This window comes from Nomascus leucogenys, chromosome 6, assembly GCF_006542625.1.
Source record: "Nomascus leucogenys isolate Asia chromosome 6, Asia_NLE_v1, whole genome shotgun sequence".
NCBI classification, from domain to species: Eukaryota; Metazoa; Chordata; class Mammalia; order Primates; family Hylobatidae; genus Nomascus; species Nomascus leucogenys.
The window spans coordinates 59,542,882-59,567,560 of record NC_044386.1 but is presented as its reverse complement, the minus strand read 5'-3'; the positions used below and the strand labels follow the sequence as shown (position 1 = coordinate 59,567,560).

The 24,679-nt window shown below is 57.7% G+C and overlaps 4 protein-coding genes across 10 annotated transcripts in view; 3 read left to right on the top strand and 1 right to left on the bottom strand.

Moving 5' to 3' along the window:
- The window catches only part of MAPKBP1 (mitogen-activated protein kinase binding protein 1), a 55,311-nt gene extending 52,183 nt beyond the window's left edge, over window positions 1-3,128 (top strand). For all 4 annotated transcript variants that reach the window (XM_003266757.4, XM_030814255.1, XM_003266756.4 and 1 more), the window contains one exon: window positions 480-3,128. In XM_003266757.4, coding sequence (XP_003266805.1) covers window positions 480-707 — 228 coding nt within the window. In that variant the 3' untranslated portion in view covers window positions 708-3,128. The remainder of the gene's footprint in view (window positions 1-479) is intronic.
- A 171-nt stretch (window positions 3,129-3,299) lies between these two features.
- Window positions 3,300-11,470, top strand: JMJD7 (jumonji domain containing 7). The gene is made up of 8 exons (XM_030814259.1): window positions 3,300-3,414; window positions 8,624-8,777; window positions 8,854-9,107; window positions 9,476-9,532; window positions 10,035-10,130; window positions 10,358-10,434; window positions 10,664-10,823; window positions 10,951-11,470. The coding sequence occupies exons 1-8, from the start codon at window positions 3,351-3,353 to the stop codon at window positions 11,037-11,039; spliced, it is 951 nt and encodes a 316-aa protein (XP_030670119.1). The 5' UTR covers window positions 3,300-3,350; the 3' UTR covers window positions 11,040-11,470.
- A 218-nt stretch (window positions 11,471-11,688) lies between these two features.
- LOC100591987 (cytosolic phospholipase A2 beta) lies at window positions 11,689-22,044 on the top strand. 3 transcript variants are annotated; one of them, XM_030814257.1, is made up of 20 exons: window positions 12,715-12,824; window positions 14,061-14,133; window positions 14,412-14,548; window positions 14,662-14,793; window positions 14,943-14,983; window positions 15,117-15,159; window positions 15,403-15,457; window positions 15,706-15,836; window positions 16,080-16,163; window positions 16,440-16,477; window positions 17,569-17,704; window positions 18,364-18,500; window positions 18,735-18,957; window positions 19,084-19,201; window positions 19,518-19,655; window positions 19,823-19,927; window positions 20,082-20,261; window positions 20,552-20,718; window positions 21,236-21,422; window positions 21,543-22,044. In XM_030814257.1, exons 1-20 carry the CDS (start codon window positions 12,816-12,818, stop codon window positions 21,752-21,754), a joined length of 2,346 nt encoding a protein of 781 aa, XP_030670117.1. In that variant the 5' UTR covers window positions 12,715-12,815; the 3' UTR covers window positions 21,755-22,044. The 3 variants fall into 3 exon arrangements, with proteins under 3 accessions (XP_030670118.1, XP_030670116.1, XP_030670117.1); XM_030814258.1 differs by lacking the exon at window positions 15,117-15,159 and having other exon boundaries at window positions 11,689-12,824; window positions 14,662-14,720; window positions 14,943-15,069; window positions 21,543-22,041; XM_030814256.1 differs by having other exon boundaries at window positions 11,689-12,824; window positions 14,662-14,720; window positions 14,943-15,159; window positions 21,543-22,041.
- The window catches only part of SPTBN5 (spectrin beta, non-erythrocytic 5), a 45,293-nt gene continuing 42,655 nt past the window's right edge, over window positions 22,042-24,679 (bottom strand). Inside the window, exons 66-67 of one of the 2 annotated variants that reach the window (XM_030814253.1) lie at window positions 23,747-23,837; window positions 22,042-22,528 (exon numbers count right to left, since the gene is read on the bottom strand). In XM_030814253.1, the coding sequence (XP_030670113.1) occupies window positions 22,516-22,528; window positions 23,747-23,837 (104 nt within the window). In that variant the 3' untranslated portion in view covers window positions 22,042-22,515. Of the gene's footprint in view, window positions 23,838-24,679 lie in introns of both variants that reach the window. The other variant, XM_030814252.1, reaches the window with a different exon arrangement.

Here is a 24,679-nt window from a genome sequence, read left to right as displayed (position 1 = left end):
TAGCCTCTGGTACCGGGCACCTGCAGTCATTTCTGGTTAAGAGCTGGAGACTTCCCTCAGGCGGTGAGGCCTGAAGAGACCACGCCTCCTAGTTGGCCCAGGACAATCCCAGTTTATGTCACTGTCCCAGTGTAATTATTATTGTCATCCTTTTTCATATCCACGAATTATTTGGCCCCCTTAGACACAGGGGACAGTCCAAGAAGGCCCAAACTTTGAAAGAGAAAGCAGATTCTGCCAGAGTTGTCATAAGGAGTTGCTTATAAGATGTAGACGGTTCTGCAATCCAGTGGGTTCCTCCTTGGGGGTCACCCCCAGAGTCTGCCTGCATCCCATGTCCCCTAGCCATACATGCTGATCTTGGCAGGTAGAGTTCCCAGCTAGTCCCTTCTGAGGCAGGCTGGACCCAGGTGGGGCCCCTCCCTTTTATATGTCTGTTGACAGGCTCCTCCACCTCACTTCTGGGGGTCCTGTTACAGGTGGCTGGCTGCAAGATGCCGTCAGCAGAGCAAAGTCGGATCGCCCAGCTCCTCAGAGACACCTTCTCTTCAGTGCGACAGGAGCTGGAAGCTGTGGCTGGGGCAGTGCTGTCCAGCCCAGGCAGCAGCTCTGGAGCTGTGGGAGCCGAGCAGACACAGGCCCTACTGGAGCAATACTCAGAACTGTTGCTTCGAGCCGTGGAACGGCGCATGGAACGCAAACTCTGAGTTCTGGAAGCCTGTCCCAAGTGAATGAATGCCCCAGCGATTCCAAACTGCAGCCCCTCTGCCACTCACCAAAACCTGCGGGGCTGCTTGGAGTGGAAAGCAGGGAGCAGTGTTCAGAGGCAAAGCAGCCTTCCCAGCTGCTCCTCATGGGGGGCCTGTATTTATTAATTTATTTCCCTGACTGTTGCCTCACTTCCTTGGAACTCCTGCCTCCACAGCCCCTCGAGTGGCAGGTCTTGGGTCTTTGTCATCTTGGTGCTGTGAGAGGTAGGAGAGCAGCCTGCCCCATCTAGGAATCTGGGAAGGGCTGGCCCTCTCTTAGAAGCCATTTGAAATTACTGCAGGGATCAGCTCCCTGTGGTGGAGCATACACAGGGTACTCTGGGGTCGAGGTGAGAGGTGATGTAGTATTCAGTGCCCGTCAGCCAACTGTGGGCCTTCACCTCTACCTCCACTTCCCCTCTCACACCAGCTGCACTCGCCTGGCTGCCAGAGCGGGGTGGTTTTCCCCAATACCTGGCAGCTCAGAAAGGCAGAGCCGTCTGGCCCTCCAGGGTGTCCCCAGCCATCAGGAGACTTGAGTTGGTATTAGGACCTGAGCCCGCACATTCCACTCCCATTCTCCCTCCAAGAGGGGCCCAGCTTTGTATTTCCCGGTGACCCCTTACTCTCCTGGCCAGAACTTGAGCCAGCTGTGGGATGTTGCTGCAGGACAGTAAGCCCTCACCTTGGCAAACATGAAGCTCTGGCCTCCTTTCCTCAGCCCCTTGTTCTTCCCTGTCCTCCAGCCCTGGACCCCAGCCAGCTGCTGGAGCCCAGAGGCCACCTTCTCCCTGCATCCTGAGTGATGCTCAGTCAGAAGCCTGTGTTGGAACATCCCTCGTTTACAGGGCGCTGGCCCACCTCCTGAGGACCTTGGCCACAGATGAGATCACATGCATGCATGCGCACACATGTACACACACACACACACACACACACCCCTACCTGCACAGCATGCCGTTGAGTGTTGGTTGCTAGAGTATCCGGCTGGCTGCTGTGTGCCTGGTTTCCTCACATCCTGCCTCAGCTTCACCACCATGGCTTATGTGGAACACATATCAGGGAGCAGAAAAGGGGTGCAGCACACTAAGTGAACCCAGATTCTGGATTCTTGGTGTCCGCAGCCTAGCTGATACGAGATGGCCCATAGGACACCTGGTTTAGGTAGAAGGAGCCTCCTCAAAGGCAGTGCTGGGCACCCGTGGGTGTGCTGAATACTGGAGCTTGAGAGGAGGGAGGTGCCGGGGCCAAAGGAGACACTAGAGAAGTGGTAGATGGGACAGGTAAGTGGCAGAGGTGAGGGGATAGGTTAGAATGTAAAAGGGCAGTAATTAGGGGTGAGGGGAAGGAGATAGGGGACCCTAGGAGGTAGAGTGAGACCAAGTCGTGAGGCAGTTGAAGAGTTGAGCAAAGGTTTCTCTGGGCCCTACTGCTCTCCTCTGCTCCAGGTAAGTCAGAGCAGCTTTACCACAGCTTCAGGCCACGAGAGCCCCTTCACCCGCCCTGCTGCACCATAGGCAGAGGCTTATAAAGAAATAGGTTCCGGGCCAGGTGTGGTGGCTCACGCCTGTAATCACAGCACTTTGGGTGGCCGAGGTGAGTGGATCACGAGGTCAAGTAATCAAGACCAGCCTGGCCAACCTGGCGAAACCCTGTCTCTAGTAAAAATACAAAAATTAGCTGGGCGTGGTGGTGGGCGCCTGTAATCCCAGCTACTCGGGAGGCTTAGGCAGGAGAATCGCTTGAACCCTGGAGGTGGAGGTTGCAGTGAGCCGAGGTCGCGCCATGGCACTCCAACCTGGGTGACAAAGCTAGACGCCATCTCAAAAAAAAAAAGAAAAAGGGTTCTGAAGGGTGCCCAGCTCCAGGGCATCAGCCTGAGTGCGCTTGAGCTGCTCCAAACCTGGCCCTTCCCCGCTCCTCTAGCATCGCCACCCGCATGGCCCCGGAACTCCCGCAGCGGGGGGCGGGCCCGTGCCCGCTGCGCCCCGACTTCCCACACCAGCCGCGCCCACCGCAGGTGGGACTCAGGTTCGCCCTCTGGGCCAGGTCCTTCACGAGGAGGGAGCTACCCTTCGCCAGAAGTTTGTGAGAACGTGGCCGCCCTTTTCCTGCCCTTTGCCCCATGTGGGTGGGGGGGCCCTCGTGACCCGGCCGGCGCCCCGTCCCCTTCTGCATGTCTGAGGCCACCGGCAACCGCCGCCCCACTCCAGATTTGACCCCGCCCAGTTTTGAAAGCCTCTTATTTATAACTTTTCTACTTTGTGCAGGTCGCGGCGCTTCCCGCCTCCTCCTTGGCTGCATGGGGCGGGGGGCTGTTTTTAACGTGCCCGTTTGTACTGATGTATGAACTTGTCAATAAACACAATTGTTTGTTAACCCTGGGATGCCGGCCAGTGGGGCAGGTGGAAGCGGGCGCTGCCGTTCGCTCCACCGTTTCGGTGGCAGAACCGGGTGTGCGCCCAGGGGCAGGACGGGGCGGGGTGCTGGGGGTGTGGCCTGCGGCCGGGGGCTCTGGAAGGGCGGGGCGAGGATCTGGGGGTGTGGCCTGCGGCGGGGACGTCGGGGAGAGGCGGGGTCTCGGCTGGCGCTGACGCAGCCATGGCGGAGGCGGCTTTAGACGCCGTGCGGAAGGAGTTACGAGAATTCCCGGCCGCTGCAAGGGGTGAGTGGCTCTCCCAGAGGCTGCGGCGATCCCCGAACACGGGAGGGGCCCGGGATGCCGCTGACACCGGGGGCTCGGAACCTCGTGTGTGCGACTGGCCTAAGGCCCCGCTCGGGTTGCTCTTTTGTGGCAACCTGCTTCCCTTCTCCCGTATTCGCGCAGTCCCGCGGCTTCGTGGGTGACTCTGTTCACGTTATTCCCAAGGCCTGGTGTCGTCTTGACCGTGGTCGCGGCGAAGCCCTGTGTTTCCTACAGTCTTGAGCAGTTTGCTGTTACCCTTGTTGAAAGCTCATCAAAGGCCACAGGTGGTGGTGGGATTCCTCCCCCACGTGCCCCACCTCCGACCCCAACTCCCCTGTCGCACTTCGGGAGGATTGCAGGCTGACCAAATGGTCCCTGGCTCTTCCCCTGCTTGGTTTTTATTCCTTTTCTTTCTTTCTCTCTTCCCTCCTCCCTTCTTTTTTCTATTTTTAAATGATTTCTTAACCACTGAACAGCAGCAACACAGCTCGTGTATGTGATGGGTATGTAATATACAATGGTACGCAATGTGAATGAAGCAAGGTTCTCTCCCAGCCCCAGTTTGCATTCTTAGGGAAAGATTGTTTATATCCGTGCACACACGACTTTTTACCCTTTTTTTGTACAAATAGTAGCTTGCTAAACACACTCTTTTGCACCGTGTATTTTGGAGATCATTTCACATTCCTCTACCTCAGTCTTTTTCACGTCTGTGTACTAGTGCTGTATTCATTTAGTCATTTAGGTCATGTCCAGTCTGTTGTTTTCAATAATGCTGTAACGAACACTTTGAGTATTGATTTAACAAATACTTATTCAGCATCTCTGTATGCCAGGCTCTGTTTAGTGTGTTTGACATACATCACTGAACAAAACAAATCTCTTTTACATTCTATGTCCTGTTACATTCTAAGTGAGAAGGTGGACAATTAACCACAGGTGTACTGAATGAGTACGTTGTAGAGTAGAAGAAGTAGGTTAGAAGTTAAGTGCAGGCAAAGCCCTCGGTGTGAGTGTGCCTGATGTGTTCAGGAAACAGTGAAGAAGCCAGTCTGCAGGAGCAGGGTCTTTGTGCACGTGTGAGTATTTTTGTTGGTTAAATTCTTTATATTTTTTGAGACAGGGTCTTACTTTGTCACCCAGGCTGGAGTGCAGTGGCACGATCATAGCTCGCTGCACCTCGACCTCCCAGGTTCAAGAGATCCTCCTGCTTCAGCACCTGGGAGTTGCTGAGACTACAGGCATGCGCCACCACGCCTAGCTAATTTTTTTGAATTTTAGTAGAGGCGAGGCTGGTCTCAAATTCCTCAAACAATCCTTCCACCTCAGCATTCCAAAGTTTTGGAACGCCATGGAACACATAAGCCACTGCTCCCGGCCTTGTTAAATTCTTAGCAGAGTTATGGGGTCAAAGGAATTGTTTGGATCCCTTTTGAAATTTTCTCACTTTGAAGCCCTAGGAGAGAAAAGCAGCCATTCTCTAAAGGAAATGGTGAGTAAGTAAAACAAATCCCTAATTGCGGAAGTCCAGAGGATGAAAAAATGGCAGCTTCCACGTATTTTCAGAATCCCAGGCTGTGTGCAGTATTCATGCCTGTAATTCTAGCACTTCGGGAGACCAAGGTGGGAGGATCTCTTGAGGCCAGGAGTTCAAGACCAGCCTGAGCAATATAGTGAGACACCATCGTGTGGTGGCATGTGCCTGTAGTCCCACCTACCCAGGAGGCTGAGGCAAGAGGATTGTTTGAGTCCAGTAGTTTTGATGACAGTGGCGGGCAGTTTGGAGCAGATGCTGTCATCATGCTGGCTGCAGTGGGAAGGCACAAGTCGGGCAGCAGAAGTGGCTCTGGGAGCAGCAGTGGTGGTAGTGAGTCACCTGTTCCCTGCATCCCCGAGGCAGCCTACTGCACCACCCCCACCCTTACACGGCTGGGCAGGATCTGCTCCTAAGCCCAGACCCTCTGCTGCAGCCTCAGCCTCGCTCCCTGCCGCATCCCAGAAGCCCGCGAGCACCCTGCCAAAGGTGCAGCTGGGACTTGTAGGGACTTGTACTTGTGAGTACAAAAATACTCACACATGTGCACAAAGACCCTGCTCCTGCAGACTGGCTTCTTCACTGTTTCCTGAACACAGGACCACCAGGCTCATTTGTTTGGGGTGGTTGGAGCTGCCATGCTATCTGCACCTTGCCCGCCGCCGCTGTGGGGAAAATGCGAAGAGGAGGTGCAGCTGGGGCCACATGTTCCACAGAGCTAGCGGGAAATGGGGGCAAGTGGGAGCCCCACCCCTTCCAAGTTGGTGGAGTGGGAGCTCCCTAGGTGCAATTACAGCTACCCAAGCCAGGGCTGCAACCCAGGCACCCCTGTGCTCTTGGGAGCCAGGAACAGGCAGGAGCCCCACCCTCCTAGGTGCAGCTGCAGCCTCCCAAGCTGCAGCTGTGGACCCAGGCATCTCTGCACTTCTGGGGACCCAGGAAGGCCCCTTCCTGCTGCCGCAGGCTTGGAAGTGCCTGATCCTGCTGTCTGGCTTCTCCCCACTGTCAGCACCTGATCAGATCATGGAGCAAAGTTGAGGCCGAGCCTGGGTGCTATCGCAGCCTGGCTGGGTGTGTGAATGCTCTGGGTGGTGCTGACACACCAGCCCCCTGCCACCTTGGCCCCCTCCGGCCTTTGGGTGCCAACGAGCATGGGAGGGAGGCCAAGAGGGGCTGAGGGCAGCTCGGTGCTGGCCTGCAGGCACCCCTTGGCACAAAAAGCTTGGGTGCCATGAATGGTGGCAAGAGGCAGACAGGTTCCTGGGTGGAAGGGGGCGGGTCCCGGTGAAGCCCGACCTTCAAGCCAGGGAAGGCCTGAAGCCTAGGGGCTGGGCTGCCGGTTCCACGGACCGGAATGGGAACTTTTGGTGCTTTTTCCGGCCCACCCATGGCTGCCCATGGACCAATAGGCATGTACTTCTTCCCCTGTGAGACCCATAAAAAGTCCCTGACTCAGCCAGACCAGAAGAGACGATGGGATGACCAGCTGCAGGGAGGAGCTACCCTCTGTGCTGAGAGCTGGAGAGATGACAGGACAACCTGCCCACAGGAGCCACTCTAGCCAGGGAAGCAAGCAGGCATGCCAGCTCTTTCTTTTCCGGTATTCCTGGGCCCAGTGGGGTCTTCTCATTCAGTTACAATTTTTGATCTAAGAACATTCACTTCCCAACTGATCAGAAAGTAAAGGTGACTGGCATGGTGTGGCTGTGAGAGATGCAATGTGACCTCAGAGATGAACATCCGTGCCAGGACCATTTGGAGCAGGATGTGGTAACCACCAAATGGAAACCATGGCCTTCTGGCTCGACCTAGAGCATGAATGTAGCAAAGCGAAGCCCTGTACACTTTATAAAAACCAGCAGAAAGACACTCCAGTCTGAGCGAGCAGCTGGAACAAAGTCAGGTACCACCTGAATTGAGGGTGTGTGGCAAGGGCAGGCGCGAGACAGGAAATCAGACTGGAAGAGTAGGTTGGGCCTGGTCGTGTGTGCCAAGGCAGGCGGCATTCTCTAAGGAGCAGTGGTAAGCCATCGAGGCATTTGTTACTAGGGGTATGACAATATGAGATTGTATTTTCAGAAGATGACTGGGGCTATAATGATGAATGCTTTGAGAGGGAGTGGAATTAAGCCAGAGAAACCAGCGAGTTTACTACTGCAGCCATCCAGCCAGGATGCTGGAGACTTTCATTCAACATTTGGCAAATACTTGCTGAGCACATGCTGTGTGCTAGGTACTGTTCTAGGTCCCAGGGGTGCATTAGTGAACAGACGAGTGTCTCTGCCCTTGTGGAGTTTACATTCTAGCAAGGGTGAAAGAATGATAGTTTATGTAGGTGATACATATATATATATATATGTATTTTTTTTTTTTTTTGAGATAAAGTCTTGCTCTGTCACCCAGGCTGGAGTGCAGTGGCACAATGATAGCTCATTGCAGACTCAAGTGATCCTCCTGCTTCAGCCTCTAGCGTAGCTAGGAGTATAGGTGCATGCCACCGTGTCCAGTTAATTTTTAATTTTTTTGTAGAGATGGGGTCTTGCTATGTTGCCAAGGCTGGTCTTGACCTCCAGGCCTCAGCAGTCCTCCTGGCTCTGCCTCCCAAAGTGCTGGGATTACAGACATGAGCCACCACGTCTAGCCTTAAAATATATAGCATGTTAGATGGTGATGAATGCTAAGGAGAAAAAATACGGAAAGGGCTATAAAGATTTGAGGCAGGGGGACAGATTATAAATTTAGAAAGTATAGTCAGAGAAGGAAGCCTTATCAATGTGATATTTGAGTGAGGACCCAAAGGAGGTAGCTGGAATGTGGATGCCAGCGGAGGAGAGGAGCCGGTGGGTTTGAGAGACATAGGAGATAGAACCAACAGGACTTAGAGCCAACCAGTAGGATGACAGGAGTGAAGGAGAAAGCTAAAAGATTTTGATTAGAGGTGACACAGGGCCACTGTAGACCCCTGAGCAGGCAGCACACCACACAGCCTGCCGAAGTGCACATGGTGGCCCTGGGTGGCTGGAGATGGTGATGCTGTTCAGCAAGACCCAAACCACAGCCGAGCCCTTCCTTTTCCTCCATTGGTGTCATCTGGTAGTTTGTCTCCCCGGGTAAGAAGGTTGTAAATTTCCTAAGATGATGATTATGTCATCCCCGATAGCCCCAGATTAGCCAAGCCAAGTGCTGAGCACATTCCAGGTGCTCAGTAAATGTCACTGTTGAAGGAGGCTTCCCAGAGCCACACCCCACCCAGAATAGCCCATTGCCATGGGGCCTCAGCCTTACTCATTCTGGAGCTCCCAATGCCATCTCCATGGTGGCCTTTCCTGGTAGATGCTAGGAGGCTGGCCCCTTCAGGGTGGGAAGGCAGAGGGTCCACTGTGCAGACACAGCCCCACAGGGGATTTGGCTTATGGGCTAGGTAGCAGCCTCTGGCCCTGTGGACAGTCAGGGCCCATGCTGGTGTGTGTGCATGATGCTTTCTGCTTTCATTTTTCCCTCCTCATCCTTCTATTACTGGTTGTCCAGGGTCCTTTGGTCACCAATGAGCATTTCCCAGTGACACAGCGTGGCCTTTCCAGGGAGGGCATCTCTTGGGCAGGGACTGGGTGCTGCTGACTTCAGCCCCTCCATGCCCTGTCTTCTTTCTCTCAGAGCTCAGCGTGCCTCTTGCTGTGCCCTACCTGGACAAACCCCCAACTCCGCTCCACTTCTACCGGGACTGGGTCTGCCCCAGCAGGCCGTGCATCATCCGCAACGCTCTGCAGCACTGGCCGGCCCTCCAGAAATGGTCCCTCCCCTATTTCAGGTGGGAGCTGCCCTGGGGTCAGGTGTGAGCAGTGATTACTGGCATCTGGGCATGGGCTGAGTGTCCATTCCTCTAGAGCCACAGTGGGCTCCACGGAGGTGAGTGTGGCCGTGACCCCAGACGGTTACGCGGATGCCGTGAGAGGGGACCGCTTCGTGATGCCAGCTGAACGCCGCCTGCCCCTGAGCTTTGTGCTGGATGTGCTGGAGGGCCGGGCCCAGCACCCCGGAGTCCTCTATGTGCAGAAGCAGTGCTCCAACCTGCCCACTGAGCTGCCCCAGCTGCTGCCTGATCTGGAATCCCATGTGCCCTGGGCCTCTGAAGCCCTGGGTGAGTGGAGGTGGGGTAGTCCCGGCCCTGGGCAGGGAAGATATGGGAAGGAGGGGGTCACCCTGTTTGCCCTTAGGTGATGACCTGGCCTATGGGCTTGGTCCTGTCAGCATCTGGTGTAGCTCACTAAATACTCACATTCCCAGGCCTTGACTTAATCATAGATGAACTGCCAAAGATTGTTGTCCTTCCTTCTTCCCCAGGGGAGGGAGGACCCCTTTCCCAAGCTTTCCCAACCTCTGCCTCTTCTCCCTGACCCCTTTCTTGGGATTCTTCTGTGCTCACCCAGGTTTTGGCTCTGGCATCACTGGATGGCAGCTTTCTCCAGCCTGGCCTTCCTAACTTGCTCTCTGCCTTCTGCCCTGCAGGAAAGATGCCCGATGCTGTGAACTTCTGGCTGGGGGAGGCGGCTGCGGTGACTTCTTGTAGGTGTAAGGGGAATACAAAGGCGGGGAAGGAGCAGGTTGGGGCAGAAGGAGGGAAGACGAGGCCAGGAGTGGAGGGATGGCCCTGGGTGGAGGTTGGGCTGTTCTCTAAGATTTCTTTTGGCTTCTAGGACTTGGGCACCACAGAGGGTTTCCCCGACAGCTGAGGTCGGGGAATGGACCCATGGCATTGGGGGCGGGTGCATTGTTTCTTCTGGACCCAAAGAAAGCTCCCTGAAGGCCCGCTGGGCCAGGGGGTAAGTGTAGGAGAACTTCTCCTCTTGTTGAAGAGGAGTCCAGGGCCTGGTGAGCATCAGGTCCCTGGTAGGCAGAGTTCCAGAATGCCCATCAGAGCCCCTGGCATCTCCAGCCCACCGACTCTGTGCGTGCTTCTCTTTTGTCATAGGCCGTCTTGGGGTGCAGGGCTCTGAGCATGATGGTTTGCCGCCTCCTGTGCCCCTGCCCTCCATACCCTGCCCCCGGGCCTTCTTTCTGTTGGCAGTGCACAAGGACCACTATGAGAACCTCTACTGCGTGGTCTCAGGAGAGAAGCATTTCCTGTTACATCCGCCCAGCGACCGGCCCTTCATCCCCTATGGTAGGGGATGTGGCCTGCAGGGACTGGGGAACAGCTGGCCCAAGGGGGCGGGAGGCAGCAAGAGTCTGGGAGGCCAGTTCCCAGGCCTGAGGTGTGGCTGTGGCATCCCCACTGCACCAGGGCCCCTGATCCCCTTGCCCCTGCCCAGGGCTGGCTGGGGTGGAGGAGGGTCTGGCAAGTTCCAGGCTGTTTGCAATTCCCCCACACCCTTTTCCCTTGGGCTCCAGAGATGTACACGCCGGCAACCTACCAACTAACTGAAGAGGGTACCTTTAAGGTGGTGGATGAAGAGGCCATGGAGAAGGTGTCTGTCCTGTTCTTGGGTTCTAGGGAGGGAGAAGGGCAGAAGCCTGGCTCTGAAGAGCAGGCACAAAAGATCTGGGGAGGTGGCACCTTGCTCTGAAAGGTTCCTAAATCTGAGGCCTTTCAGTGCTGAGCCAAGCAGGGTCTGTGGTGTTGACCTTTGGAAGGGACAGAGCCTGAAGTCTTGCAGGGTCTGGGGGGCTGCTCCCTGGTATCTGATGTGTTCCCAGGTGCCCTGGATCCCACTGGACCCCTTGGCGCCAGACCTAGCCCGGTACCCTAGTTACAGTCAGGCCCAGGCCCTTCGCTGCACAGTGCGGGCTGGTGAGATGCTCTATCTGCCGGCTCTGTGGTTCCACCATGTCCAGCAGTCCCAGGGCTGCATCGCAGGTGAGGAGTTGCCCAGGCTGCCCGGGGACAGGCCCTGCCAAGGTCCAGCAGGGCCTCTGGGGGGAGGCTTGGGAGGCTCTAGGTCAGAAGAGGGATCTTCATGCTCAGATCCCCGTTCTTCCCACAGTGAATTTCTGGTATGACATGGAATACGACCTCAAGTATAGTTACTTCCAGCTGCTCGACTCCCTCACCAAGGCTTCAGGCCTTGACTGATGGAGCACTGGTGAACACGACTAAGCATGCCTCGGGGGAAGGGGCCAGCCCCTCCCTGGCAGGGTCAATTCTCGAGAGAGCCTGGAGTGTGCATGCTGGCTGCCGGCCCAGGGTCCAGCATGGCTTGAGATCAGCTTTGGAGGATCTTGGAATGTGGTCATAAGGACTCAAGGTGCCAGGCAGGTCTGGGTGAGGGTTCTCAGGAAGTTGCCACACAGGTGAGCAGAGTGGGGATCAGGTGCAGCGGCACCTCTCCCCAGCGCTGTGATGTTGGGTGAGTCACTGCGTCTCGGGCATTGGTGTCCTGTCAGTAAACAGATAATAATGGCTCTACCTCGCGGGGCTGTTGTAGGCTTGGAGATAATGTCTATGAGGACCAGCATGGAGCTGGCACACAGGACATGTTGAATAAAAGGTAGCTGTGAGTCGTATGTCCTTTTTTTTTTTTTTTTTTTTTTAAAATGGGGTCTCGCTCTGTCACCCAGGCTGGAGTGCAGTGGTCTGATCTCGGCTCACTGCAAGCTCCACCTCCCAGGTTCACACCATTCTTCTGCCTCAGCCTCCCAATTTGCTGGGACTACAGGTGCGTGCCACCATGCCTGGCTAATTTTTTTGTATTTTTAGTAGAGATGTGGTTTCACCATGTTAGCCAGTATGGTCTCGATCTCCTGACCTCGTGATCTACCCGCCTCGGCCTCCCAAAGTGCTGGGATTACAGGTGTGAGCCACTGCGCCTGGCCTATGAGTCGTATGTTCTGATCCTCCCTCTTGAAGTTGCCTTCTGCGGTCTAAGGAGGGCCTGAAGGTTCAGGTAAAAACTTTAGGGTGACCTTCACTGGGGGTGATGGCTGTATCCCAGCCTGGGCCCAGAGATCCGTCAGCTGCCCAAGTCTCGCTGTCCATGAGAGCCACCGCAGCCCCTCCCTGGGACAAGCAAGCAGACCTCAGTCTTGTAGCTCTCTGGCCTGGACCTCTTCGGCCCAGGACCTTGAGAACTATTCCTAGCTCTGCTATGGTTACTGTCCTCCCCCAGTTCAGGGGCAGCAGGTGGGACCTGGTGCCCTGGGGATAACCCCTGTTCTCCCATAACAGGCACAGGCAGGAAGGGACGGAAGCCCCCGCCTCTCTTGGGGCTGTCCCTCTGAGGAAGGAGTCGGTCTCCACCCTCTGACCCCCCCCACAAACCGTGTCCTGGAGACAGAAGAACCCCCTGCCCCTGAGTGCCAACCCACAGGCCTCATCCCCGGCCACTCAGCACCCAGCTTTGAAGGGCTGTTTTATGTGACGGCCACTCCCCTGCCTGTCATGAGGGGGCCTGGGTGCTCATCTCTGATGGAGCCCTGCCATCAAGACTGGGCATTCCTGTCCAACAGGTGCCAGAGTTGCGAAAGGCCTGCGATGGGGAACTCCACTCTTCCCTTGGCTGCTGTTCTGGGACTCACCCCTGCCTTCCTTCTGCTCAGCCCCTGGCAGCAAGCTCTCCAGGCTGGCATTGCAGAGCTGGGAGTTCAGGGCTGGGTGGGGCAGGCCCAGCTGGTAATGGCTGGCGAGTGCCACAGAGGTGTCAGGAGCTCTAGTACAGGCTTAGGGTGCCTCGTTCCCTGGACAGGTGGCTGGTCCAGGAGTGGGTGTGGAGCTTAGGTGGAGCAGAGGCGGCGGGTGGGAGGGACTTGGGACCAACTGGGACATCACATCCCTGGCTCTGGGTTAGAAAGCTGACAGTCCTTGATCCTGTGGCCACTGCCCCATTGTTCCTGCTCCTGAGGACTCAGTCTCATGGCTCTGGTAAGGCCTGGCAGGGCCCTGGGTCCCTACTCTGACCACTGGTCTCTACCTGGGGCCTAGTTAATATGTTTCTTATGGGAGCCGTGGTCTTCTCCAGGTGTAGGGAGGGGAGTTTATTGACCACAAGACCAGGGTAGTGGGCAGAAGCCAGGGGAGGAGGAGGCTTGGGGATGAGGCACCCATCCTGAGTTTTTTCTGCCCTGGGAAACGGCTCCCGGCAGAGCTCCCTGGCACCATAGATTTGGGTCCTGGAGACTCAGAGGCTCCCAGCTGCTGCCCTGAGGCCCTGGAAGGAAGTGGCTCCTCCGTGCTCCTCTGACTCAGTTGCCTGGAGTGTGAGGGCCCTGGGCTGACCCTGGTGGATGAGGCTTTCCAGCACTGCCCTGGACCTGGTTGCTCCCTGGACTTGACCTGTTAGGGCCCTTGCAGAGGCAGGCGGAAGGCCGAAAGGAAGCAGTTGGCACAGGCTTCCCTGGTCCCGGTGCGCCTGCCAGGCTGCATTCCCGGAACCAGGGGGATGGGTTTGGAGGGAGCTACCGAGGGACCATCTTCAGCCTGACCTGGCAGGACTTGGAGGACATGACAGCCTGTGAGGGGTCTGAGCTAGGAGCTGCCTCCCCTGCCCAGGAGAGAGCCCATTTCCAGGATGCTCTTCTGACCAGGGTAGAGGGAGGGTGCGAGAGCAGCTCAGCCGGGGGCCCAAGGCCCTGACTTGCCACTTCCCCTCCCTCGATAGCTTATGTCCCCTGCCACCCAAGACCGACCTGAAAGCTGCTTAGCTGGGGTGTGGGCTGGGGATGTGGGGTGGAGAGCCTAAAGGATACTAGCCCGAGAAGGTGGAAGCAGGTCTGTGTGAGGCATAAATCTGGGGCCAGCCTGCCTGGGCCCCAACCCCAATTCTGGACCTCAGGCAAGTGACTGCTTCTCTGTGCCTCAGTTTCCTTGTGGAGTGAGCCATCGTAAATAGTATCTGCGCATAAGGTGGTTGTGCGATAAATGAGTTAATGTATGTAAAGCTCTTGGCCCAGAGCCGACGCAGAGCATTGTGTAAGTGCTGGCAGGCGTCATGATGGAGATATCATGTCTCCTCTTGTTGATTCAGGATTCTGATGGGATGGAGGACGGGCCTTGGGGTTCAGGATTAGGCCTTGAGGCACTGCTCCAGCCTCCTTTGTGGCCTCTGTCACCCTTGGCTTCATCAGCGCGTAGCAGGTCTCCCCTCTCCTACCTCTGCAGGCAGAGGTATCCAGGACCTGCCTGCTCACGGTTCGTGTCCTGCAGGCCCATCGCCTACCCTCTAAGGACCTAGGTGAGTGCGCACCACCGTGACCCCTGTGCTGGGCTGGGGGAGGAGGAGGGTGCTGTGGCTGGATTTGGTGGAGGCGGATAGGCCGGTGGGCAGGGCCTAGAGGAGGGAGCTGAGAGGAGCTTCTGGGTGGAAGATGGCAGCTGGGGCTCTGCCTCTGGCCCCCACTTCCCCTCCCCCTCAGTCTTACCCCACATGGGGCTCTAGGTGATGGAAGGAAGTGGGTCTGGGTGGCTGGGAAGGGCTCTTGGCCACCACTGGGCACTTGTTCCTTCCCGCAGTGACTCCCTCTGACTGCTACGTGACTCTGTGGCTGCCCACGGCCTGCAGCCACAGGCTTCAGACACGCACAGTCAAGAACAGCAGTAGCCCTGTCTGGAACCAGAGCTTTCACTTCAGGATCCACAGGCAGCTCAAGGTGGGCCAGGCATCAGCGCTGCCTCTACCCACATCCTCGCCAGCCGCTGCTGCTGTCCCGCTCACCTTCCCGTCCCCTCCCTCCTGCAGCCCTGTCACTCTTTTCCCCTCCAGAATGTCGTGGAACTGAAAGTCTTTGACCAGGACCTGGTGACCGGAGATGACCCTGTGTTGTCAGTACTGTTTGATGCGGGGACTCTGCGGGCTGGGGAGTCGCGGTGTGAGAGCTTCTCACTGAGCCCTCAGGCAAGGCGGTGTTTCCACGGCAGCCCCAGCTGGTGTCTGGGTTGAAATCTCCATGCACACGCATGCACACACACGCGTGTCTCTCATACTCACTGACACATGCGCACTCCTTCTGACCCTTTCTAACTCGCTGCTGGCTCTCTTCCCAGGGTGAGGGGCGCCTGGAAGTTGAATTTCGCCTGCAGAGTCTGTGAGTCGGGCCTGGGGCAGTTTGGATGGGAGTGCCTCGTGGGAAGGACAGCACTAGTGCCTGGGGGATGCCCAGGTCTCTGTGGGGTGAGAACCTGGACTTCTGCTAAGGGGGCTCTGGGGGCTCTTTCCAGGGCTGACCGTGGCGAGTGGCTCATCAGCAATGGCGTTCTGGTGGTGAGTGTGCCAGTGCTCTGGGAGGCGGTCTGGGATCCCCAGGACTCCCTCATGCCAGCGACTTGAGGCACAGGCCCACCACTGCCTCAGTCTGGGGACCCTGGGATTTCAGTTCGTTAAGGGAATACAATCTCAAGGGCCCAGGTAATGAGGTGCAGACCAGCAGGAGCCAGGGTCCTGGGAGGGTGGGGTCCCTGAATGGGGGGTGGGGTTAGTGTCTGAGGTGCTGTCTTCATGACTCAGGCCCGGGAGCTCTCCTGCTTGCACGTTCAACTGGAGGAGACAGGAGACCAGAAGCGTGAGTCCCCGACCCACTGGGACAGCCCCCAGCTCTCAGCTCTTGTCTTCCCCCTTTAAGCATTGGACAATTCTTCCTGGGGCCTGAGCTTTCCCCTTAGGCCTTCTCAGGGGGACCGGGGTGGGGGATCCATCTCCACCAGACCATTTCAGCGGGGAGAGGGAGGTGCCCTCCAGGCCACCCAGCAAGATGGGTTCTGTGGGCAGAGACGCTGTCCCCAGCCTCTCTGCTCTGGTTCCTGTTTCTAGCCTCAGAGCGCAGAGTTCAGCTTGTAGTTCCTGGGTCCTGTGAGGGTCTGCAGGAGGCCTCTGTAGGCACTGGCACCTTCCGCTTCCACTGCCCAGCCTGCTGGGAGCAGGAGCTGAGTATTCACCTGCAGGTAGTGTGCCTCGCTCCCTTGAGGTGGGGCCCCCAGAACTTCCTCCCTCCCTCCGCACCTCCTCCCAATCTGACCTCTGCTCCACCTGGCAGAGTGGGCACCCTGGCAGCGTGTGTGGGCCCATGCTGGCCTCCCCTTCCAGTCCCTCCCATACCTCTATGGCTGCCAGCGGGAGTTTGGTGAGGTCCTTGCTAGGAGCAGAAGCGTAAAGATTCTTAGGTCTCCGTCCTTTGTCCCCTGCAGGATGCCCCCGAGGAGCAACTAAAGGTGCCACTGAGTACCCTGCCCTCTGGCCAACTGGTGAGGCTTGTCTTCCCCATGTCCCAGGTACTGGCCTCCCAGGGGAGGAAGCAAGGTGCCTGAATGGGGCTGGGACCCAGGCCACAAAGGGAGGGGCCTGCTTCCCGCTTCTCCGTGGGTCACACCCTGAGCAGGTGCTGGGGCCAGCCTCTTTGGGGAGTGTCCTCTGAGCATCCCTGCTTCAGGCTTGGCCCCTGTGGAGACAGTGGTGGGGCGGGGGTGGTGCGCCTGGGGTCAGGGTAAGAGGAGCAGAGCTGGGTGGAGGTGGCCGACCTTTGTGACTGGGGCCTTCACGGTTTTCAGGAGCCCCTGATGAGAGTGGAGCTGAAAAAAGAAGCAGGGTGAGAGGCCTGGCTGGGGACTGGGCAAGGCCCTGGAAAAGCAACCAGGGTGCGGGGCTGGAGGAGGCCTGGAGGAGTGAGGGGGAGAAACAGCCGCCCCTCATCCTCATGCTCTCTGAAGGGGCTCAGGCTTGCACTCAGCGGGGGGCACGAAGTACTGGGAGGAGTACTGGGAGGAGCCTTAGCACCTATGATCGGAGGGGTAAGTGACCGGTCCAGTGCCAGGCACCCGGGGAGCAGTTGATAAATGTTTGGCTGGAGAATGCAGGGAGGCGAGGATGGAAAATGGTAACATGGTTTGGGGCACAGAGAGGGCAGGAAAACCAAGGGAGAGAAGAGGGGAAATTGCGCCCTTTTGGGTGGAAGCTGTTATGGCTGGACCTTAAATGATCTTCATAGAGTTGTCGCCCACCCTGGCCCTCTGTCTTGAGAGAGTGGCTTCTCACCTCGCAGACACAGGATCATTGGTCCTTTTCTGCCCCTCCCCCTGACTTTTTTTTTTTTTTTTTTTGAGATGGAGTCTCTCTCTGTCGCCCAGGCTGGAGTGCAATGGCGCGATCTTGGCTCACTGCAACCTCCGCCTCTGGGGTTCAAGCGATTCTCCTGCCTCAGCCTCCCGAGTAGCTGGGATTACAGGTGCCTGCCACCACACCCAGCTAATTTTTGTATTTTTAGTGGAGACGGGGTTTCCCCATGTTGGCCAGGCTGGTCCTGGCCTCAAGTTATATGCCTGCCTCAGCCTCCCAAAGTGCTTTGAACTCCGTGGGTAAGGGACAGAACACGAGACTTGGAGGGGGGATCTATGGTATGGGGCCTGCCTGGGGGCCTGTCTGCACCCGGGACCCCAAGCAGCCTCTTTCAGCCACGGCATTCTGGGTCCCGCCAGTCTGCTTTGCTGCATTCCCAAGCATGTCCACATGGACACATGGACACACCCTCCCCAGGTGTCAAACTTCAGTCTTGTGACACAGGAGTGGCAGTGAGGGTTGGGGAGAGGAGGGAGGGCAGTAGGCATTGCAGGTGAGGCAGACCCAGCTTTCCATCCTCTGGGAGGGTTGAGAGCTGTCGCAGTCTCTTCCTTCCCCCGCCAGACCGAGGGAGCTGGCCATGCGACTGGGCTTCGGGCCCTGTGCAGAGGAGCAGGCCTTCCTGAGCAGGAGGAAGCAGGTGGTGGCCGCGGCCCTGAGGCAGGTCCTGCAGCTGGATGGAGACCTGCAGGAGGATGAGGTTTGGAGGCTGGGCTGGATGGAGTGTCCCCGGGCTTGCTTGGGCCTAGCTCCTGGTGCTGAACACTGGAGCTGCTTATCCCTGATCTAGACCAGAGCTCACAGCTGCCTGTCCCCACCCTACTTCCTCTCACCTGGTGTTAGCAGGGACTTGGTACAGGCAGAGTGTTGCTTGAGGCACCTGGAGCCCGCACAGGAGCTACCTCATAGGGCTGGCTTTCCTACTCTGTTTCTTGGTTCTCAGCCTAGCCTGTCTGAGGAGTGAGACAGGTATCTGGTATGAGGCCTGTTGGCCCAGGGTGCTTCAGGAGGTTCATATTAGCCTGGGCCATCTCCTGGGGGAGTGATGGCAATTTGGGAAAATTTTGAGGTGGGCCCTGGGGCTTCCAGAAAGTGAGCATCAGATTCAGGGGCTGAGGGTGAGGAGATGAGGCTCAGAACTTGCCTGGGCCATTTTTTCCTGGAGCCCTTAGGACTGGAGGAGCTGGGCACTCACAAGGCTGTTTCTGGCCCCCGGGGCTGACTCAGAACTGGTCCCAAGACCTGTGATCAGGCCTTAGCTATGGGCTGGGTGGCCACTTGACCTGCTACCTCTTCTTCCTGTGGCTTGGCCTTCCCCATCCCTAGGGCCTCTACAGGCCTGGCTCTCTTCTTTTCCAGATCCCAGTGGTAGCTATTATGGCCACTGGTGGTGGGATCCGGGCAATGACTTCCCTGTATGGGCAGCTGGCTGGCCTGAAGGAGCTAGGCCTCTTGGATTGTGTCTCCTACATCACCGGGGCCTCAGGCTCCACCTGGTGAGCTGGGGGCAGGCTGATGCTGGACCCTGTGTGGCAGGGGGTGCTGGTGCCAGGGTTCTCCTAGGCCTCTGAGCAAACTAGAAGGGCTGGGAGAATGAATGTGCCAGGGAGAAACGTGCTCGAGGGGACCCTGGGAAGGTCCCTGCCAGGCCGTTGCCCTAGAAAGCCTGGGACACGTGACATCTAGATGGGGTCCTTCAGTGACAGCCCTCTGGCTTTGGCTTTTCCCAGGGCCTTGGCCAACCTCTATGAGGACCCAGAGTGGTCTCAGAAGGACCTGGCAGGGCCCACTGAGTTGCTGAAGACCCAGGTGACCAAGAACAAGCTGGGTGTGCTGGCCCCCAGCCAGCTGCAGCGGTACCGGCAGGAGCTGTCTGAGCGTGCCTGCCTGGGCTACCCAAGCTGCTTCACCAACCTGTGGGCCCTCATCAACGAGGCGCTGCTGCATGATGAGGTGCGGGGGCTGCAGCCTGGGGGCAGAGCCAGGGCTGGAGCTGGAGCACGGTGCTGGACAGCAGGGTGGGAAAGGCCCTGGGCACCCAGGCAGCTGTGGGTTTAGGTTCCACTCATCTTTCCCCAGCCCCATGACCACAAGCTCTCAGATCAACGGGAGGCCCTGAGTCATGGCCAGAACCCTCTGCCCATCTACTGTGCCCTCAACACCAAGGGGCAGAGCCTGACCACTTTTGAATTTGGGGGTGAGTGGCCCAAGGGCTGAGACCTGTGCTTGCAGTTGGTGGAGTAAGGGGAGACGGGGCCTGTGTGCAGATGGCAGATGTCACACCCACCTCTCCTGGGCCAGGTCCCGTGCTTTCTGGAGACTGGCACCCTACCAGGGTCCATCAGGCCTTTGGGAAGGAGGCAGGGGCCTTAGGTCCCATGCAAAAAGCCCAGGCCACAAGGCCTGGGCCTCCTGGTCCTCAGCTGCCCTAAAGCAAAACCCTGGGTCAGGGTGGGGGTGCGGGGGGGCCTAAGGGCTCTGCACCATGAGGCTGAGGGGTGACCTCCTCACAGAGTGGTGCGAGTTCTCTCCTTACGAGGTTGGCTTCCCCAAGTACGGGGCCTTCATCCCCTCTGAGCTCTTTGGCTCTGAGTTCTTCATGGGGCGGCTGACGAAGAGGCTTCCTGAGTCCCGCATCTGCTTCCTAGAAGGTGAGGGGCACTGGCAGGCTGGGGAAGCTGGGCCGAGCAGGGAAAATGGGCCCTGGGTCAGAGGGCAGCCTCGGTCAGAAGAGTTTCCTGGGCCAGGACTGGCCATGGGGAAGGGTAGGGTTGGGACAGGAGTCGGGGGCCCTCTTCCCTCACGGCCGCTCTTTCAGGTATCTGGAGCAACCTGTATGCAGCCAACCTCCAGGACAGCTTATACTGGGCCTCAGAGCCCAGCCAGTTCTGGGACCGCTGGGTCAGGAACCAGGCCAACCTGGGTAAGTGCTCCGGCCCCTTCATAAGGGTGCCAAGGGGCAGCCAGCTGGGGCTGCACCAGGAGGCGGGGGGTTCTCACCTCTTCCCCCTCCAGGGTCACCACCAAGGTGGAGATAAAGGTGCAGAAGTCCCCATTTCCCCACCTTGCCTGTGTAGACAAGGAGCAGGTCCCCCTTCTGAAGATAGAAGAACCACCCTCAACAGCAGGCAGGATAGCTGAGTTTTTCACCGATCTTCTGACGTGGCGCCCACTGACCCAGGCCACACATAATTTCCTGCGTGGCCTCCATTTCCACAAAGACTACTTTCAGCATCCTCACTTCTCCACCTGGAAAGGTACCTACTTCTCTCCGAAGTCCTCCTGTGGCCACCTGAGCCTTGAGTCCCCAGTCCAGACACCCCTCACGGTCCACTCCCATTCTCCTGCTTTGAGCTCGATTCCCTGGACTACTTGGAGCAGGGGTCTTTTTCTCCTTGTCTTGGGGACCCAGGGCCCACCTGCAGGGCTGCGGGGGTGTTGGTTCAGCAGGAGAGCAGGGACCAGAGGCCAGAGTGAGTCTCTCCTTCCAGCAGGAATCTGGTACTCTTGGTATCTGTGACAATTGCTGCTCTCCCCAACCTTCCAGCTACCGCTCTGGATGGGCTCCCCAACCAGCTGACACCTTCGGAGCCCCACCTGTGCCTGCTGGATGTTGGCTACCTCATCAATACCAGCTGCCTGCCCCTCCTGCAGCCCACTCGGGACGTGGACCTCATCCTGTCATTGGACTACAACCTCCATGGAGCTTTCCAGGTTGGGAAGGGTGGGCAGCCCACCAGGGAGGTGGTGGGTGACCCCTGGCCCCTGCCCCCCTGGCCCCTGAAGAGAGGGGCTTTGGAGTCCAATGTCTGGTCCAGCTTCCTTTAGGAGCTGTGACTGGGACACTGGAATCTTAATTTGCCACCAGAGGAGCTCATTCTTTTCCGGAAGTTGGGAAGCTGGCGAGGTTTTCCTGGTATCTTGTATCTGGGTCCCCTTTACTGACCTGCGAGGTGCGGTCCTGGGCCTCTGGGGCCACCTGCTGAGTCTGCTTTGGCTCCCAGTGTCAGAACTGGAGTGCTGGGAGCAGCCCGGCTCCGTCTAGCCCCAGAGGAGCTGCCACCGAGGCCTGTCAGGTGTGGAGAGTTTTTTCCAACAACTGGCTTCGTAGGCCCCACTGGAGACCCTGATTTGGCATTTGAGCCCCAGGTCCTGGGCATCTTACATCAGCCCCAGTGTTGAGGATGCCAGGGGCCCTGTCCCTCTGAAGCCCCTTCTGCCTGCCCTGCAGCAGTTGCAGCTCCTGGGCCGGTTCTGCCAGGAGCAGAGGATCCCGTTCCCGCCCATCTCGCCCAGCCCGGAAGAGCAGCTCCAGCCTCGGGAGTGCCACACCTTCTCTGACCCCACCTGCCCCGGAGCCCCTGCGGTGCTGCACTTCCCTCTGGTCAGCGACTCCTTCCGGGAGTACTCGGCCCCTGGTGAGCGGCTGTTCACTTCCCCCTCCTGCTGCCCCAGTCCCCCACACCTCCTCCGTCCCCTGTGCCTCTCCAAACCCATCTTCCCCACAACGTGTACCCCATGCCGCACTCTCTCCACAGGGGTCCGGCGGACACCCGAGGAGGTGGCGGCTGGGGAGGTGAACCTGTCTTCATTGGACTCTCCCTACCACTACACGAAGGTGACCTACAGCCAAGAGGACGTGGACAAGCTGCTGCACCTGACACATTACAATGTCTGCAACAACCGGGAACAGCTGCTGGAGGCCCTGCGCCAGGCGGTGCAGCGGAGGCAGCAGCGCAGGCCCCACTGATGGCCGGGGCCCCTGCCACCCCTGACTCTCATTCATTCCCTGGCTGCTGAGTTGCAGGTGGGAACTGTCATGACGCAGTGCTTCAGAGCCTCGGGCTCAGGTGGCCCTGTCCCAGGGTCCAGGCTGAGGGCTGGGAGCTCCCTAGGGCCTCAGCAGTTTGCAGTGGGGTAAGGAGGCTGATCCCATTTGTGTAATCAATCACCCAAAACCCCGCGGCCCGTGTCTGTTTTCCCTTCTGTGCTACCTTGAGTAGTTGGAGCACTTGATACATTAGACTCATACAAATGTGAGGCGCTGAGACCATCTGTTATTACTGCTGAGAAGGGCCATGTCATTCTAGGCTCTTGGTTGTACATGGCAGGGGCTGGTACAGAGCTCGCTCATCAGTGTTCTTCCTCCGAAGAGCACATTCTCTCTCTGCACACGTCTGCGTCTACCTGTGCTCAGAGTCACCCCTTCCAAGCAAGGAGGAGGCCACAGGGGCCTGGGGTAGCCCTGGCCTTGCCCACCTGCTCTGCTGTAACACGTCTCCTCTTCACCCAGACAGGAATGCAGGGGGAGGCCAGACAATGGCTGTTTCCTGCCACATGGTAGGACTCATCTAACAAGAAGGAACTGTCTATTCCAGAAGCTGGGCCTGGGGAACTGGGTTGAAGCAGCTACGGGAAGGAACCCTTTTGCCTGTAGCTGAGTCTCATTCTGGTCCCCTAGATGTGTCCTCGCTTGTGGCCCTGAAGTTTGGTGTTGCATTGGGGTTCACCTCAGGGATCAGACCTGTTGGGAAAACAGATGGAGTGAATTTAGTAGGGTATGGCCACGCCAGAATCTTCTCCAAACACTGGTGCCCCTGCCCTCCCCTGGACCAGCCAGCCTCCTAGAATAAGCATGGGAGTGGATTCCAGAGCTGACAGGCGCTGCAGCAGTGACCACAGTGATAGGTGAGTGGGTGGGAATTGCCTCGACTCTCATAACCCGACTCTCCATCTGTCAGCTGGCCTAGCGACCCCAGCCCTGGGTTTGAGACAGCAGAAAAATGGCTGTCCTGGTAGCCTCAGGAGTCACTGTGTCCAGGACAAGGCCTGTCCCATTAGCAACACATCATCTAAATCATATATTGGGCCCTGCAGGACTAGGAGCAGATGGTTACACTGGAGACCACAGTCATGGCTGCCACCCCTCACAGTATGAGCCCTCCAGGCACACGGCTGTATGTGTGTGTGCACATCTAGGCACATCCTGGCATGGGGCCCATGCACGGAGGATTTGCCTGTCTCCAGTCCCTCCTCATCCCAAGTGTCCCCTCCCCCTGGAGAGCCTGAAGCCCTCTGGTTTGGAGGGGAAGGAGATGTGGGTGAGGGAGTTGAGCATCAAAATCATGCTGGGATCTACAAGGAGGGACTGAGGAGCCACGTAAGAGCCACCCGCCTCCACACATCCACCTTTGCATCTCCTCCTCCCTGGCCTGCAGTCCGGGACATGCTGGCCCTCTCCATTGCCATGGAGTGGGGACTGGGGAAAGCAGGGGAGGACCAGGTAGAGAACGGGTTGGAACAAGGGTGGGGCAGGGTCTGGCCGTCCTGCCAACGTGCTGTGCCTTGGAGAGGGGAGAGGAGGGAAGAAAGTGAGGAGTGCGTGGGAAACAAACCCAGGCAGGCTTTCAGCACCAGGCAGAGGGAAACCTGGCTGCCCCTCCCACAAGCAGCCGAGCAGGAAGGGCACAGGGAGCCCAGGCAGCTTTGTCTACAGGGTCCCCACACCAGAGCATGGAGTGAGCCCTGGGAGGGGACCACTGTCTGTGGAAATCTGGGCTTTGTGGCCTGGATTCCTCTCTCAGCTGAGAGTGGGCAGGGGCAGCTGAGGGTTCCAATAGCATTTCCCTACAGCCCAACAGAGTAAGTCTGAGGCCCATAACCTCAGGCTTCAGAGGGCAGCGCCTGCCAGCCACTGAAGCCCAGGGCTCCCCGCCCTGCTTCCCCCGCCCAGGTGTCCCACCTGAGTAGACATCCAGGCCGGGCATCCTTGGTCACGCACTCATTCGGAGAGCTGACAGGTTTGGCTTTGAGTTCCAGGCTCAGACTCTGGGCTGCAGAGCAAGGGAATAACCGTCAGCCCGGCCCAGACCATCTGCAGACACCGGGTCTGGCTGCTGCTTCCAGCTTCTGGAGGCTCAGCACAGCCTTGGGCAGCCTGGTCATGCCAGGCCCTTCCCACGTGGGGGTGCGGGGTGGGCTGAGCACTCATGAGCAAGTTTTTCTCCCATGCGTCCTGCCTCTTAGAAAACTCCTCACAGGCGAGTTAAGAAAGGCTGAGCCTTCCTTAGGAGGTGGGGGATTCTGGAATGTGGAACAACTCAAGATCCTTTTGGGCTTCTGGGAAGACAGACTCTTGGGAGGAGAGTCCAGGGGAACCAGAGACAGAGCTGGGGAACCAGAGACAGAGCTGGGATCCCAGACACATTCCCTGAACACACTGTCCACACGGAGCCTCGGCAGAGCACGCTGACCCCGGAAGAAAGTGGTCCAAAGGGTTGTCTCTACATATTCCTCCAAGTAGAACCTGGCTTGCTTACTGTCTGCAAAACAACTCAAGAGTGACATTCAAAGTTGTCTGAGGACTAGAAGGTTAGAGAAGCACCCAGATCAGACAGAACAGAGCCTGGAAAGCCCTTGGAGGAACACAGTCCATGAGGATCCTGGCAGGAAGGGCTTGGGGCAGTCTGAGTGGCAGACTCCAAAAGGGGCAGAACAGGAACAGGACCAGGACACAGCTGGGGGGTCAAAACTGGCCCCATCTCTGCTAATTAGCTCTGTGATCTTGGGCAAGTTGCTTAACCTCTCTGGGACCTAAGTTCTTTGAGAAAAAACAGTCAGTCTCGCTTTTTGGAGGTTAGAGATGCTGTGAAACCTCTCTAGGATGCATAAAACA

What these genes read in the sequence shown, in the direction of transcription:
- JMJD7 (XM_030814259.1), top strand. Translation starts at nt 3,351, where the DNA reads ATGGCGGAGGCGGCTTTAGACGCCGTGCGGAAGGAGTTACGAGAATTC. An exon ending in ATTCCCGGCCGCTGCAAGGG is followed by an intron (nt 3,415 to 8,623) that starts GTGAGTGGCTCT and finishes TCTTTCTCTCAG; the next exon opens with AGCTCAGCGTGCCTCTTGCT. An exon ending in GGCGGCTGCGGTGACTTCTT is followed by an intron (nt 9,533 to 10,034) that starts GTAGGTGTAAGG and finishes TTCTGTTGGCAG; the next exon opens with TGCACAAGGACCACTATGAG.
- LOC100591987 (XM_030814256.1), top strand. An exon ending in AGGCGCTGCTGCATGATGAG is followed by an intron (nt 18,958 to 19,083) that starts GTGCGGGGGCTG and finishes ATCTTTCCCCAG; the next exon opens with CCCCATGACCACAAGCTCTC. An exon ending in CAGGAACCAGGCCAACCTGG is followed by an intron (nt 19,928 to 20,081) that starts GTAAGTGCTCCG and finishes TTGCCTGTGTAG; the next exon opens with ACAAGGAGCAGGTCCCCCTT.